Source organism: Camelina sativa, chromosome 16, assembly GCF_030686135.1.
Source record: "Camelina sativa cultivar CO46 ecotype springtype chromosome 16, ASM3068613v1".
NCBI classification, from domain to species: domain Eukaryota; kingdom Viridiplantae; phylum Streptophyta; class Magnoliopsida; order Brassicales; family Brassicaceae; genus Camelina; species Camelina sativa.
In genome coordinates, this window is record NC_141895.1 from 5,758,681 (window position 1) to 5,773,623 (window position 14,943).

The 14,943-nt window shown below is 33.0% G+C and overlaps 2 protein-coding genes across 6 annotated transcripts; one reads left to right on the forward strand and one right to left on the reverse strand.

The window, feature by feature from the left end:
• Positions 1-3,938: 3,938 nt before the first annotated feature.
• On the forward strand, positions 3,939-7,954 carry LOC104749996 (serine/threonine-protein kinase PCRK1). Of its 2 annotated transcripts, none has more exons than XM_010471722.3 (4): positions 3,939-6,420; positions 6,728-6,991; positions 7,074-7,196; positions 7,280-7,954. In XM_010471722.3, exons 1-4 carry the CDS (start codon positions 5,974-5,976, stop codon positions 7,841-7,843), a joined length of 1,398 nt encoding a protein of 465 aa, XP_010470024.1. In that variant the 5' UTR covers positions 3,939-5,973; the 3' UTR covers positions 7,844-7,954. The 2 variants fall into 2 exon arrangements, with proteins under 2 accessions (XP_010470024.1, XP_019093995.1); XM_019238450.2 differs by having other exon boundaries at positions 4,106-6,420; positions 6,721-6,991.
• A 23-nt stretch (positions 7,955-7,977) lies between these two features.
• On the reverse strand, positions 7,978-10,604 carry LOC104749994 (putative serine/threonine-protein kinase PBL10). 4 transcript variants are annotated; one of them, XM_087490710.1, is made up of 7 exons: positions 10,143-10,510; positions 9,916-9,991; positions 9,355-9,680; positions 9,131-9,266; positions 8,896-9,038; positions 8,689-8,812; positions 7,978-8,607 (listed from the first exon to the last, which is right to left on the reverse strand). In XM_087490710.1, the coding sequence occupies exons 3-7, from the start codon at positions 9,661-9,663 to the stop codon at positions 8,135-8,137; spliced, it is 1,185 nt and encodes a 394-aa protein (XP_087346836.1). In that variant the 5' UTR covers positions 9,664-9,680; positions 9,916-9,991; positions 10,143-10,510; the 3' UTR covers positions 7,978-8,134. The 4 variants fall into 4 exon arrangements, with proteins under 4 accessions (XP_087346836.1, XP_010470020.1, XP_010470019.1 ...); XM_010471718.3 differs by lacking the exon at positions 9,916-9,991 and having other exon boundaries at positions 10,152-10,604; XM_010471717.3 differs by lacking the exon at positions 9,916-9,991 and having other exon boundaries at positions 10,143-10,513.
• Between the last annotated feature and the right edge of the window lie 4,339 nt (positions 10,605-14,943).

Here is a 14,943-nt window from a genome sequence, read left to right on the forward strand (position 1 = left end):
TAATTCAAATTGTCATCATTCTCATGGTTGAAATCTTTTTCACCATCGAGATGAACCAGATTAGTTTCCGGATTCTTTTTCAAACTCTCTTTACCCAATGATTTTCCATACCACATCTATGGCAAGTGGACTTGGTATTATGTTGCGGTTTAAATTGCCTGCGGCCTCTACCCCGACCACGACCGAAGCCGAATCGGTTTCCACGGCCTTGACCACCAAAATTGTGTCCTTGATAGGTCCCACGACCAGGACCACCACGTCTACTTCTCCCATGGCCACGACCACACTTGTCCCTATGGACATAATTAGACTCTTTAGTCTCTTTTGGCTCTTTAGGCTCTTTAGGATTTTTCTTGCTGATATCAAATCGACTTTGTGGGCTTCCGGTAATGGGGCAGAACTAGGAGGTCTCATTGCACTTTTCATTTGCAACAACTCATTGTTTTGTTCAGCAAGCAGCAAACAAGAGATGAGACTTGCATAAGTTTTGAAACCCTTTTCACGATATTGTTGCTGAAGCAGTATGTTATTGGTGTGAAAGGTTGAGAATGTCTTCTCTAGCAAGTCTTCCTCAGTAACCTCCTTACCACATAACTTAAAGATTGAGACTATCTTAAATAGCTCTGAGTTATACTCATCCACGGTTTTAGAATCCTGGATCCTTAAGTTTTTCCAATTAAATTGAGCCTTTGGTAGGAGCACTGTCTTTTGGTGTCCATATCTGTTTTTCAACTCTGTCCAAACCTCAAGATGATTCTCTATTGAAAGGTATTGGTTCTTGAGACTCTCAGCAAGATCATGGCGTATATTCAAGATCGCCTTATATCTATTTTTCTCAGTGCAATTATTATCATTCTCAATGCACTCACATAGGTCCTTTGATTTCAGGTTAATCTTAGTATCCATTTCCCATTATAAAATATAAAACATGCACCCGATTATTGTCATGTGGTATTTGAGACCGAACCATACAATTATTTTAGTCTTAGGCCATGCGTTATTAAGACTGAATCATGCCAATTGTTTTAGTCTAGGCCATGCGGTATTTAAGACCGAACCATAGATTTATTTTCGTTTGGTACATGCGGTATTTAAAATCGAAACATGCTGATTATTTTAGTAGATAATGTCTTGTTTTATTACATAATTTCGTGGCCTATATTATGCATGAGAACAGTCCTAGATAAACATAAGATCTAGCATGCAATAATTTCCTTTTAATAAGTTTTTCCTTTTACTAAGGTTTTCCTTTTCCGATAAAATTTCTCTTTTCTTAAATTAGGATTAGGACAAAGTTTTAGGAAATATTTTCTAGGATTTTAGGATAATGTCTAGAATTAATTTGGAATTTATCCTAATTTTGTTTTGATCTTTCATGCAAAACATATAATCAATTACGATTTTAAGTTCTTAGATTTAGGGTTTGATTTTAAGCAAATAAACACCAAAATCGGATTCTAAAACCTAGAACAATCAGCTTAATATTCTCTTTTATGAATTTCGAATTTAGGTTTTAGTTCTAAGGTTCTCATGCAATTGAATTCAAGCAATCAATCAACAATAACAATCAGATTTAAACATTGCATAATCCGTTTAATTTTCAAACAATCTAAGCAGCCCTAAACCTCATAACAACCATTTTAACGTTTTAAAGTTTTTAGGGTTTTAGGGTCTACAGCTTAGGGTTTCTGGTTGTTGATTGTTTTACTTGTAGGTTTTAGGGTTCCATTAATTTTCATGATCAGATTCGATTCATATGTTCTTAAGGGGGTTTAGATTTTACCTTCACCGATTTTTGGGGTTGACTGGATATGAACCGAGAGCTAAAGACCTCAGTTTTACTCTTCTCTCGATCACAAACCTCGGCCTTGGTAGCAGGAAGAACCGATCACGAACGGATCTCCGAACAGAACTCACCCCGGTAAGGAACTCACCCAGGACAAAATCGGACCACGAACTCGGACTAGTCGCGGACGAGAATCTGATCACGAACGGTAGCCGTCAACGAACTTGGACGAACTCGGATGGGAATTGATCGCCGAGCTTAGACGAACAAGGACTTTGGTGCGGCGGCGGTTTAGGGTTTTTAGGGTTTTTCTCAATTGGAGTTTTAGGGCAAACTCGTGTTGATAACGTGTTGTAAAAGTAAGAGACAAGGTTGTGTTCTCTTCTTCTTATTAATATCTCAATCGAATGTTACATATATATAGTAGGGACAAAGGCTTAAACCTAAACCGACTAGGAAATAGGAAATAGGCTATGGGCCATGGGCCATGGGCCTTACACACAAAGACAAGTAATGGGCTGGTCATGGAAGTCCACTCCAAGTGTTTTACAACACTCACAATATTTTTTTTTCTTTTTCATTTTTACTAGAATCCCGCGTACATCAAATGTGAACGCAAATTATCTTAGTCGCTCTTCTCAGAACTTTAATTTCTGAAAAACATTTTGTAAACCGCTTGTTTTCCGGTTTGGACAATCAATCTTAAAGTTATTTTTTAATTAAATATTGAGAATTTGTTAGAAATACCTTTTTTAAGATACCCATTTTCAAAATTACCCATTTTTTTGAACATATTCATTTTTATCCTTTTTACACAGTTATTTAATTTATAATTTTTTTTTTAGGTTTGGGTTCTCTATTTTATATTTAGAAAATATTTTTTAAGGGTTAAGGTTTAGTATTTGAGATTTAGGGTTTATAATTTAGTCATTTTATATATTAAAAAATGGTATTTTTAAAAATAGACACCATAAAATTGTATTTTTGAAAAGTGACATATAGAAGCCAAAATATAACACCCGAAGGGCCCGAACGCACAATCCTATCCTATCCGAGTCCGAGAAAGATATTTTTGAAACAATAAAAAAACTTTCGCATGTATTCAACTATTTTTTAATATATTTGGAAATCATGCATAAATTGTTGGAATATATTTTATAAATAGCTCGAACTTATTTTATTTTAAATATATTTAAAATATATTTTATTGTACAAGTTATGAAGGAAATATATACATATTATATTTACCAATTTAGCAGTTACCAATCTGGAAAGACTTAAACGCGAAATTTTCGTTTCCACATTTTAATACGTTAACAAATAATCATTAACCAAAATAATATAGTTTTCTTCACATTTACCAAACTAACTGAAGAAGAAAAATCTGTGAGTTGCTCTTATTATATTAATAAATGATAAATGTTTACATAAAAAAAAAGAGGAGGAAATAGAATTAAAAAAAAAAAAAAAAGTTGAAATCGGGAAGAAGCTATGAGAGTCACATCAAAGAAGAAGTCCATTGGGTACTTAAAGAGAAGAAAGAATATGAGATTCGCACATGGATGGTGGGTTCTATTTTGTTCCCTCCCTACAACATCTATAACTTTTTCCATTCACCTTTGAACTATTTTCTAAACAAATATAAAATTAATCGAAAATTTTGGAAAACTAGCAAAAAGATCCTAAATATGTGTATATATTTTGTAAATATACAATTTTAATCTTTGTTGTTATTCAACATTTCCATTATTTTATAGATATTGACAAAAATAAGTTAAATAACATTATTCATCCGTTATGATTGGATGAACTAGAGGATGTATCTACAAGGGCAGCAGATAAAATAATTCAAGTAAGTTAGGGCATAGCAATCGGTGAACCAGAGAAGAAGGGATTAAACAAATTAAATCGTATTTATTTTTAATATAATTTTGTTTTTTAATTAAATTTTATTTAATATTTTGAGTTAAACCAATTAAACATAAACATGTGGCAAATAGACGATGTAAGAGGATCTAAAATTGCCTCCACCGAGACACTTTCGCTATTCTCTCTCCTTCCTTTTGATTTTATTTTATTATTTTAATTATCTGATCCTCCTAAAAAATGACTGGTGGGCATCATAAATGGTGCATTTGGGTTTGATAGACTCGCTGAAAAGATTATTATTTAGTGTTTTGTACTCCTTCATAAATTATCAAAACGTGTGATCAAATATGTCTATTAATTCATTAAAAAAAAAGTAGTTTATCAAAATTACAAGTTTTTTTTTTTACCGTCCTTTATTAGATATCAGAAGTTTGTACAAAGTCATGAGATAAGCAACTCCGTAAATACAATGGAGGATTTAAAAAAATTGGAGAAGTTTCTGGTTGATAATAAGCCATCTTAGCTAGTTTATCAGCCACCTGATTACAATCCCGTCGTACAAGCGAGAAGGATATATCAGTAAAGAGATCCGCCCAACTGCGGATATCAACTAGGAGATTTTCCATAGTTATGCTCTTGGTTCTTTTATGTAGTAGATCATCTAAAGCTTTTCAATCTCCTTCTAGTATCATCTTTCGGTAACCTCAGCACCAAGATGATTGAATAGCATGAAGAAGCGCTAGTCCTTCAGTTTCCAATGGGTTAGACGCTTGCTTGAGTTTGGAGCTTCAGGCTAAGAGGTAAGTGCCTTTGTTATCAAAAATACAAGTTATTATGAAGACATGATATCGAAAAAAAAAATGAAGACATGATAATACTTGGGGACTATCAAAGCCCTAGAGTTTTGTGAAGGTATTTCAATGGTGGTTAAAGACTACTTACTTTGGTTTAAAATAGAAAAAGAAAAATTCATTTTTGTTTTTTTTTAAGAGATTTCGTTGAAAATTGGAACCTAATATCAGTAAAAAAAATATCATTTGATTACTGGACTTTGTATATTGTTTATTGGGTTTACATGTTTGTTAAGATTGATAAACACTTGCGTATCTATTCATAAGCACTTGAACAGAGTCCTTCTTCGAACTGTCTCGCATATACCTCGCCAGCTAAAGGCGGTTTAAGGTAGGTTCCATGTTTGCCAAAAAAAAAAAAGGTAGGTTCCATTTGTTTCTGTTGATACAATTCTTTACAGATATATTACAACAACTATCAAATATTATTTTAGACCATTTTGTTTTTCTTTGGTGTTCATGACCAGATGTCAGATTCTATATAACATATCATTTGTATTGTGTAGAAGACACATTGTCAAATTTACATTTCTATTTTAATAATAAAATTCATCTGGTCATTAAAAAAAATGTTTAACTGAGAACTAATTAAATATATTGTTTCAAAAGAAAAATCTAACTCACTATTAATATACTCAAAAAATTTTAGTTGCTAACTTCTTGGTTTTAGACAATCACCTAGCAAAAATAATTCTATTTGGCTTCAAATTGTTGTTAGTTCCAAGCTCATCGGAGAGTGAGGCCCCCAACTTTCAATCTTCGAACATGTAATCTAAGATAGCAAACTTAGCAGGAAATATGAAATGCCTATAAAAAAAGTATAATTGGCCATTTTCATTTGTGATATAGTTTTAGTTTAGTTATTTGTACATACATTTTTTTATTAGAGTAAAATATTTTGTAAATTTTGGTAAATCATTCCGTAAAAAATTATATAATCATATTTATGTGGACAAAGAAAAGAAAGAACAAATGAATCGACCAGTCCCAACCAACAACAACAATAAAAATAGAATTAATCAAAGTTTAGTGACTTTGGTCAGTCGTCGAGACACTAATTCAAAACTTTGGTGCTTCACGAATATTCTATATATAACAGAAAATTCATTTATATGTATATTTATGGTTACCTAAAAAAACTCGTGTATTATTCATTTATATTTTATACAATTTTTTCTTTTAAATTAATTAATGTTGTTGGATTTATGCAACGATGTTAATATTTCTCGTTTTAAGTAAACTACTTCTACTTAACACTATACGAAAATGTTTAGTTGTAAGTTAGGTTAAGTCATGAAAAATTAGACCTCTCGAAATCAACGATTCTTAACTCGCCACGTCATCAATAATAAGTTGAAACCAGTCACATCAGATTATTACACCCATCTCTCTTCAAAGTATCATCTTCAAAAACAAAAGTCTCTATTTTTATTTTTGGTTGACTCGGTCGGATTTGGGAAGAAGAAGATGAAGTGTTTTCACTTCACCAATGGCGACAAGAGAGGAACAACAACAACAACAATCGATGAAGGAGGCGGAGGAGGAGGAGACAGTGTTGTTTCGAGAGCTTCGAGACTCTCATGGGCTCGGTCTCTAAGCGTAGCATCATCCAGCACTTCAGACCCAACTCGGAGGTCTGAGTTTGACTCAGACTGGAGTCTCTCACCGGAACGAATTGGTTTCCCTAAACCGTTGAGTCAACGTTGGATCGGTGGACTTGTTGCTGAGAACGATCTAAAGGTGTTTACTTTTAAAGAGCTGAAGTTGGCTACTAAAGGGTTTAATAGAGGTCTTCTGATCGGTGAAGGAGGGTTTGGTTGTGTTTATAGAGGCGTTGTTGATGTTTCAGACTCTAATGGTTTTGATTCGAAGATTCATGTTGCTGTTAAACAGCTTAATCGTCAAGGTTTACAGGCATGACTCTAATCTTTTGACTTTGTTCTCTTCTGCATCAATTAGTCTCGTAAAGGTTTCAACTTTGACCCTAATTGATTTGTGATTGAGTTTTCGAATTGTGTGTAGTGATTGGATTTGTTGTTGTTGTTGTGTGTGTCTTGAACTCTTTTCTGCTTCAATTAGTCCTGTAAAGGTTTCAACTTTGACCCTAATTGGTTCAGGAAACGATAAAACATAAAAGGAGAAACTTTACTTTGTGGTTTTTGTGAGTGTTTGGTCTTGTGGTAAAAGCTTTGTGTGTGTGGCTTTGCGTTCTAGTATTCAGGGGCATAAAGAATGGATCAATGAGGTGAATTTCTTAGGTGTAGTGAATCATCCAAATCTTGTGAAGTTAGTTGGTTATTGTGCTGATGATGATGAGAGAGGGATGCAACGGCTTCTAGTTTATGAACTTATGTGCAACAAAAGCTTAGAGGATCATCTCGTAGGCCGAGTTGTGTCTGTAACGCTTCCGTGGATGACGAGGTTGAAGATTGCTCAGGATGCTGCTCAAGGCTTGGCTTATCTTCATGAAGAAATGGATTTTCAGGTTAAGACTTCCCCTTCATATGATTTAGGACCGTTTTGTGTTTGGGTTTTGATTTTGACTTTGGTTCTTGGTAATGCTTTAGCTGATATTTCGAGATTTCAAGTCTTCAAATATCTTGCTTGACGAGGGATTTGGTGCTAAGCTCTCGGATTTTGGATTAGCTAGGCAAGGACCTCCTGAAGGACTTGGTCATGTCTCAACTTCAGTATGTATCTATTGGAACACTCTTTTCTTTCTAACATAACATATTATTTTGTATGTCTTTTAACTTTGTTTTTGTGTTGGAAGGTTGTAGGTACAGTTGGTTACGCGGCTCCTGAGTATGTACAAACTGGGAAACTGACGGCAAAGAGTGATGTTTGGAGCTTTGGTGTAGTTTTGTATGAACTGATCACAGGAAGACGAGCAGTGGACAGAAATCGACCTCGTGGGGAACAGAAGCTGCTTGAATGGGTGAAACCTTATGTGTCAGACTCAAAGAAGTTCCATGTGATTGTGGATCCACGGCTCGAAGGCCAGTACTACTGTATGAAGTCTGTTCAGAGAGTAGCTGCTTTAGCAAACAAATGTCTAATGAAGCAACCGAAATCACGGCCTAGAATGAGCGAAGTTGTTTCACTTCTTGGACGCATCATCGATGAAGAAGCGGAAAACGCTCCTCCTCCAGTTGCTGATGAAACAGAAGAGATCATCAAAGCTGAGGTAAATGGAGAGAGTGAGCCTGAGCTGAAGAAGCAAGGGAGTTATTATCGTCAGAAGGTTCTTGATCTCAGGGATAAGATGAACTTAAACAAGTCGCTTTCGAAGCTAGACTGGCGAAACTGGACACCAGGACTAGTCAGAACATGGTAGAAAATAGTGTCTTCACTGTATATATAAACTTCTTAGCCAAAGAATTGAACGTAACTAACACCAAAAAAGATGCCACTCTTGTTTTTTACTATCAAATCATTTTGATGTGCATTTGCTTGTAGATATGCTTGAAGTTGAAGACATGAGAGATCATTAGTACTTATGTTAAGTCAATTCTCGCACTCCAAAGATCAATTGTCAAATCTCGCGAGCCATGAACTGGATCATTTCGGTACATAAGCAGAAGCAAAACTGTACATCTGAACTAAGCAGAACATTATCATTTCTTACTCAGACAAACAGAGGAGAATCAGATGGGCGTGGATAAGCAGTAGCTATGACGCCCACAGCGGTTTGCCGAGCAAAACCTGCATTTGGTTTTTGGTTTATAGCAACACTATCGCTTCTCCTACGCATTCTTCTCTCGACCTTATCGATGTTTTTTCCTCCTGCTTCATTCAAAGTTTGGATGTGTTCTAGGTGAGAAACAACCTCGTTCATGTTCGGCCTCAGCTTTATCTCGTACGTCAGGCATCTGAGCACCAGGGTAGCTACTTTACAAGCTTCTTCCATTGAGTATTGATCTTGTAAACGGTTGTCGATAACTCGGAATAACTTCCTCTTGTTAGCAAGTAACGGTCTTGCCCATTCCACCAGCTTTTGCTCTCCTGGTGGACGGTTCTTGTCCACAACTCTCCGTCCAGACAACACCTCCAAAAGCACGACACCATAGCTATAGACATCACTTTTGGTTGTTAAATGACCTGACCAAAGTGAAAGAGTTAGTCATCGTCAGAAAGAAGTTAATCAAAAAACACAGAGAGAAATTATTCCTTGAGACTAACCAGTCGCAAGGTATTCAGGAGCTGCGTATCCGTAAGTACCCATGATCCTTGTAGAGACATGGCTTTTATCACCAGTAGGTCCATCTTTAGCCAACCCGAAATCAGAAAGCTTGGCATTGTACTCCTGTGTGATCATGTTAAAGACAAGGGTTAACATAAAGCCTTATACTTTTACATCATATCAAGACAGAGTAAAGCGGTAGATACCGAATCAAGAAGTATATTGGAAGTTTTGAAATCGCGGTAGATGACACTAGTCTCGGCATTGTGGAGAAAAGCAAGGCCTTTCGCAGCACCAAGTGCAACTTTCAACCGTAGAGTCCAAGATAACGGTTGGAAGTAAGAGCCTCCTGCAACCGCAAGAATCAAAATTTAAATACTTACAAAACGTAAACAGAGTCCTGAGAATACACAAAGAGTGAGAGAGAGAAAGAGAGAATACTTCTGAATAAATGATTCTCTAAGCTTCCACGAGGCATGAACTCATAAACAAGAAGACGATGCTCATCCTCTAAGGAGTAACCAATGAGTTTCACAAGATTAGGATGCGAAAACTGCCCCAAGTAATTCACTTCCGCCTGCAAACAACAACAACAACATTAATCAAAAAGAAACATAAACAATCTTGTTCATATTTCAAGACAGAAGACCAAACTTGAATATTACCAGCCATTCTTGGTGACCTTGCCAACCATCTTGGTTAAGTTTTTTGACAGCAATAACCACACCGGTTCCCGGTTTAGAAGCAGAGAGAGTCTGTTCATCAATCCAACCTTTAAAGACAGAACCAAAGCCACCTTCACCAAGAACACTATCTGGTCTGAAATTCCTAGTTGCTGCTTTAAGCTCAGCAAAAGTGAAACTTTTGAGGTTTGGAGATTGCAAGATCTCTCCTTCGGTTCTTGGATTTGTTCTGATAGACACAGAAGAGCCTTTGCTTCCCATACTTTGAGAATCATTAGCCTCTGAACTCATATACTTCGGACTTGCACCTATACAACAACCAAACATATAGTTTACATACAAAAGAACATTAGATTTCACTTTTTCGACAAATCTCATCTTCTAAAATTGTTGTTAGAACAAAGAGAGAGAGAGAGAGATCAGACAAAAGTTAAAAACTCTGTGATTTTGTTTGTTAATTACGATGAAGCGTGAATAAACCAAAGACCAAGAAACAAAAAAGAGACAAAGTTTCAGATAATTAATCAATTATTATGAGAAAACCTTTGACAGATTTGTCAAAACACTAAGCCTAACTTTTAAGTTAAGTCCTCTTATCCTCCTCCAACCACCAGAAAACCTAACCTCGAATTGAAAAAGAAAACAAAATTTAACAAAACAAAATCTAATTTAAGACCCTACTTAAGTACCAACTTTGAAAAACTGAATTAAAAAATCAACATTTGTTTTTCATACTACACTATATATAGAAAATGAAAAGCTTGAAGTACCTTGCTTACCTGGACTCACAGCTTTAATCTGAGCACTTAAGCAAAGCCCCATGATTTTTTTGAAGGAGAAACAAACAAAACCCTTTTGAGATTACAGACTAAAAGATCATAAAGGTTTGAACTTTATCAATGGAAATTTGGAAAGTTGAAGCAGAAACAGATCAAATTGTGAAGATAAAAACAAAAAAAAAAGGATAAATGAGAGAGAGAGGAAATAAAATTCTTGGTCTTCTTTTATTTTGTCAATCAAGAAATAGAGTAGAGTAGAGAGAGAGAGAGAGAGAGAGAGAGAGAGGTTTCTATCGAACACTTTGCAATTTTGCTGCAAGTAGCTGAAACAGAGAAAGAGAAAGGAGTTAGGAGGTGGCATTGATGATGGTCAACCGGTCCCGCCTTTAAACCCCATCTCTTTACTTTTTTGTCTAATTTGTTTTTTTTTTTCTTTTTCTTTTCTTAGTCAATACATTTGAAGAATATGATTGTCAAGGTTATGAAATAACATTCAAACAATGCCTTAACTTAATAAATTGATATCTCTAACTTCAGTTATTTATTTCTTATTCTAATAGTTGTTTGTTTTCAATTAAATTTTAAACAAAATCATATATTTGATTGACTTATATTTTTTAGAATTTTAATTTATCATTAATAAAATTTAACTTGTTATTGAAGTGCTATATGAATTAATTTTTGACATAATATATATTCATTATTATTGTTTAATAATAATAAAAATAACAGTCACAGTTTTAAAAGTTGTTGGTAAACAATCAGATTTTAACAGTTAAAGTTTCTACGGTCAAAGCATCTACAACCAAATTTTCTGCAGCTAAAATTTTAAAGTTAAAGTTTATACAACCAAAAGTAACAGCCGTTACCAATCAAGGCCATAGTCTGAAAAAATATTTTTATATTTTATGATCATCTATATTTATGTAAATTGTTTTTTATTGGTTGAATTTTTATTAAAGAAATTTTGAATAAAAACAAAGAAATGATTTCTTAAGAAGTTTAACTAATTGCAACACTTTAAAAACCAATTAAAATGAAATATTATGAAATTTAATGTTATGTCAAACATTAATTTTTATGTTTTATAAAAGTTCTAGGAAAAAGAAAAACATTGTGTTTTTAACTAATAAGTGATATGGATTAGATTACAAGAAAAAATGAGGTGGTATTATAATGTGTAATAATATTATATAATATGCAATTCAGAATCAATGGTTTTTTTTTGTATGACAACATCAGAGATTGAGAGACATTATAAATCAAAAAAAATATACTCTCTTTATATTATAAATGATGATTTTTAAAAAAATTCACATAAATTAAAAAATAACATTTAATGTTTAGAAATAAATGTATTATTATTCATAATAACATATTTTCATAATTATTATCCAATAGTAATTCATTCAAATTTTAAATTAATAATTCTTAAAATTTATAATTTTCTAACATTAATTAATTAAAATATATAGAAAATCAATCTTTATAATAAAAAATTATCTATCGTGATACGCAGTAAATAACAATTTAAATCAAAATATAATGAGCATGTTTGTTACGTTGCCGCTGCGTCTCCTTCCGGCGGCCAAAATTTAAATGTTAACATGACCACATAAACATCAAAACTGCCGTTGCGGCTACTTTTACGAAGAATACCGGTGTATTATATATCGCCATGAAAAACAAGCGATAGTTACACTGCCGCTGCGACTTGTTTTAACGGAAGCGGCGACTCATTTCAAGAATTTAATGGAAACGACAACTTGTTTTAAACTTCGGCAATCTTTATATTTTTAGTCGCAGGATGTGATTGCTGCGGCAACTTAACGAACATGCTCAATATATGAAAATTCTCTCCATTGCATAGTTGATAAAAGTAAATCGCTTGCACGGCGGTCCAATCGTTCTCCGCCGTTGAATATTCAATTGTAGACATTTTAACGTCACGATGCCCTAACCTGAGTACGTTGACTCATGTCGGCTTGGTCTTTCCGTGCCAAGTGTTACATGCCATTTAATTTCGTCTGTTCATTGCTTCATTTTAACTTTACATTTTTTTCGTTTTTTGTTTTGGTCATTTTTTTTTCAATCTGACCGTAACATGTTCAACCATATTAGTTAACTGTGTGTGTGTTTTTTTTTTAAAGTTTGATCATATAGATTAGTTTGGTCTCTGATTTCTGAACACGACTATAGTAGGCACCTGAAAAAAGTAAAAAGCAAGAAACTTATACTTTTTCATTTGCTTTCCCGGCGGCAGCTTATTCGTGACATTAAACCAAAAAAATACTTTTTACGTGACATTTGATACTATTCCACCGGTACTAAATATAGGCATCGATCTACAAGTCTGTTTATGACCATATAAACTAACTACACCATATTAATATACTTTGTTATAACTCATATAATCATATATATTGAGTAAATGATACTATAATTTACTTCATCCGAAAAATGTTCTTTGTTTTTTTGCTAACAGAGGGGAGATCATCCGAAATGTTCTGAATTGAAGTTTATATGTCTCTTCAAATAAATACCAAAAAAAATCGATATATCTATATTTTCGAAGGATAACCCAACTCCGTAGCTGGTTGAGCTAGCCATTTTGGGTTAAACGATACTATTACAGTATTACTTTGAAATGTTTTAGAAATATTATTGTGAAAGTCTCCGTGACAAATAAATAATTGTAAGTGGAATAAAACCCTAGATTAGCCATTTAAAAAAAGAAAAGAAAAAGAAAGCTCGATCCAAGATCTTTGTCTGGATACGAACGAACGGTAACGAAAGAAGGAGAGGACACGAGAGAAAGTGAAGAATATAGACTTATGTTATGTGTTTGTCAAAAAAAAAAAAAAAGACTTATGTTATGTTTCGTTGACCATATCTTGTGACAAATAAAATCTTAAATATATTCCACCACATAATCTGTGCTAGATAACTAATATATAAGAAGTATTAGTTTTCTTTTTGCAAAAAAACAACAAAGTAATTCTCCTATTTTATTATCAGAAAGAAAAACAAAAATTTATTAAACATTAGTTTCTTCCTTAGAAACTTTTTTTTATGGAAAGCATAATACAAAGCATTGACGTTCTAATTGTTAACTATATAATATACGTTTATATTGTTTGGTAGCTAATGAATTTCTCTATCAAGAATACAAAACATTTATCAAAAGATTAATAATACAAAATATTTATTAAAAAAATCATGAGAAAGTCAATTTGCAAAAAAGGGCTCGTGGTTAGTGGACCAATTAGTATTAAAAAAATGTATTATTTGCCAGAAAGATTAAAACAGTGTCCGTGATAGTATCTATCTAGCTATCAAACCTAACGTCCACGTTTCTTGTCAGTCGTCACATTGTAAAACAGTAAAAGATTTTACTTTATTTCATCTTTGCTTTTAATCATATCTAATTAAAATATCATTATGCACTTTAATACCACAAAAGTCTCGTGCAAGCAAACTTATTACCAGGAAACTAGGCCTTGAATGGTAACATAACATTTGCGGTTTTGTAAGTGTGTTTTTTAAAAAAGTGTTTTATACACCATCCACAAAAAAAGAGTTAATTAAGTAAACGGATATCGGACTATTGAACCAACTGAAAAGAGAGAGTTAGAAAATTTGAGGTAAAACGATGATCGTTTTTAATATTGTCAATTTATTTAACTCTTGTTGAAAGATGACTAATCACGAAAGTATGTAGTCCGTACGTTTTGTTGGTGCAAATAAAAAGCAAACAATATGATATTTGAGAAGAAACCAACGATAATAGACTATTGTGGGTTTTGTTGAACGTAATCTTAAAATTGTTTATTTAGTCCATTTGTTTCAACCTAAAGAGCGATTCTTGATTGATCCATCACTATAACTATCATGATCGTCACCATCGGCCAACAAATTAAACACCACTTTTATTTTTCTGTCATAGAACATCAAGAGTTTAGGACTAGTAAAATATAAACGACAAAGTTTCCAGATACATACCAATCATCGTTGAAATTATAATGACGAAAAGTCAATAGAGTGATTTTATCTGTCTTTGATTGCATTGCGATAAAATTCCAAATACTTAGTGAGTTTTTTACCATTGATTTAAAATTTTTCTATGTCGATACACAGTGCCGACTTAACTAAGGGACAAGCAGTGTGATCACCTCGGGTTCAAAGATTTAAGAAGCAAATAATTTTTTTTTTCTGTATAAAACAAATTTTATAAGATAAAAGAAGCACAAAAAAATAATAATATAAGTTAAAAGGGCACAAAAAAAAAATAATACATGATTAAGGAGTACAAAAAAATATATATAAGATAAAAGAGATAAAAACAAAATTTGTAAAACAAAATAATATATTAAATATGTTTTAAGGATTTATTTTGATGAATCAATAACTAAAAAGATATCTTATCTTCCACAATTATTTCAACTGACTCCAACAATAGAACGAAAATAAATTTTTATAATCTTGTTAATTGTTTATATATTATCAAAATGAAATTTATATTTTTCAACATATAACAGAAGTTAAAAAAAAAAATTGGCTTTTTATTAAAAAAAAATTTTTTGCCGAGGAGCCCCTAAAAACCTTGAGCCGGCCCTGTCGATACAAAGCCAGTTTAATATATATGTGACTTTAAACTAGTGTCTTCCTTATTCATGATTAAGTTTGAAAAAACCGAGTGCTACCAAAACAACCTCGCAAATGTAAGCATTTTTCTGTAATAATTGTCTAACCAAAATCATCTTTAAAATAAAATAATACATACTTGTAGTAA

Coding starts and splice junctions, on each gene's coding strand:
- LOC104749994 (XM_019238452.2), bottom strand. CDS start 9,750: ATGAGATTTGTCGAAAAAGTGAAATCTAATGTTCTTTTGTATGTAAAC. Junction 9,039..9,130: donor AGAGAATCATTTATTCAGAA/GTATTCTCTCTT, acceptor TTGCGGTTGCAG/GAGGCTCTTACTTCCAACCG. Junction 8,608..8,688: donor TCCTGAATACCTTGCGACTG/GTTAGTCTCAAG, acceptor CACTTTGGTCAG/GTCATTTAACAACCAAAAGT.
- LOC104749996 (XM_010471722.3), top strand. CDS start 5,974: ATGAAGTGTTTTCACTTCACCAATGGCGACAAGAGAGGAACAACAACA. Junction 6,421..6,727: donor TTAATCGTCAAGGTTTACAG/GCATGACTCTAA, acceptor TCTAGTATTCAG/GGGCATAAAGAATGGATCAA. Junction 6,992..7,073: donor ATGAAGAAATGGATTTTCAG/GTTAAGACTTCC, acceptor GTAATGCTTTAG/CTGATATTTCGAGATTTCAA.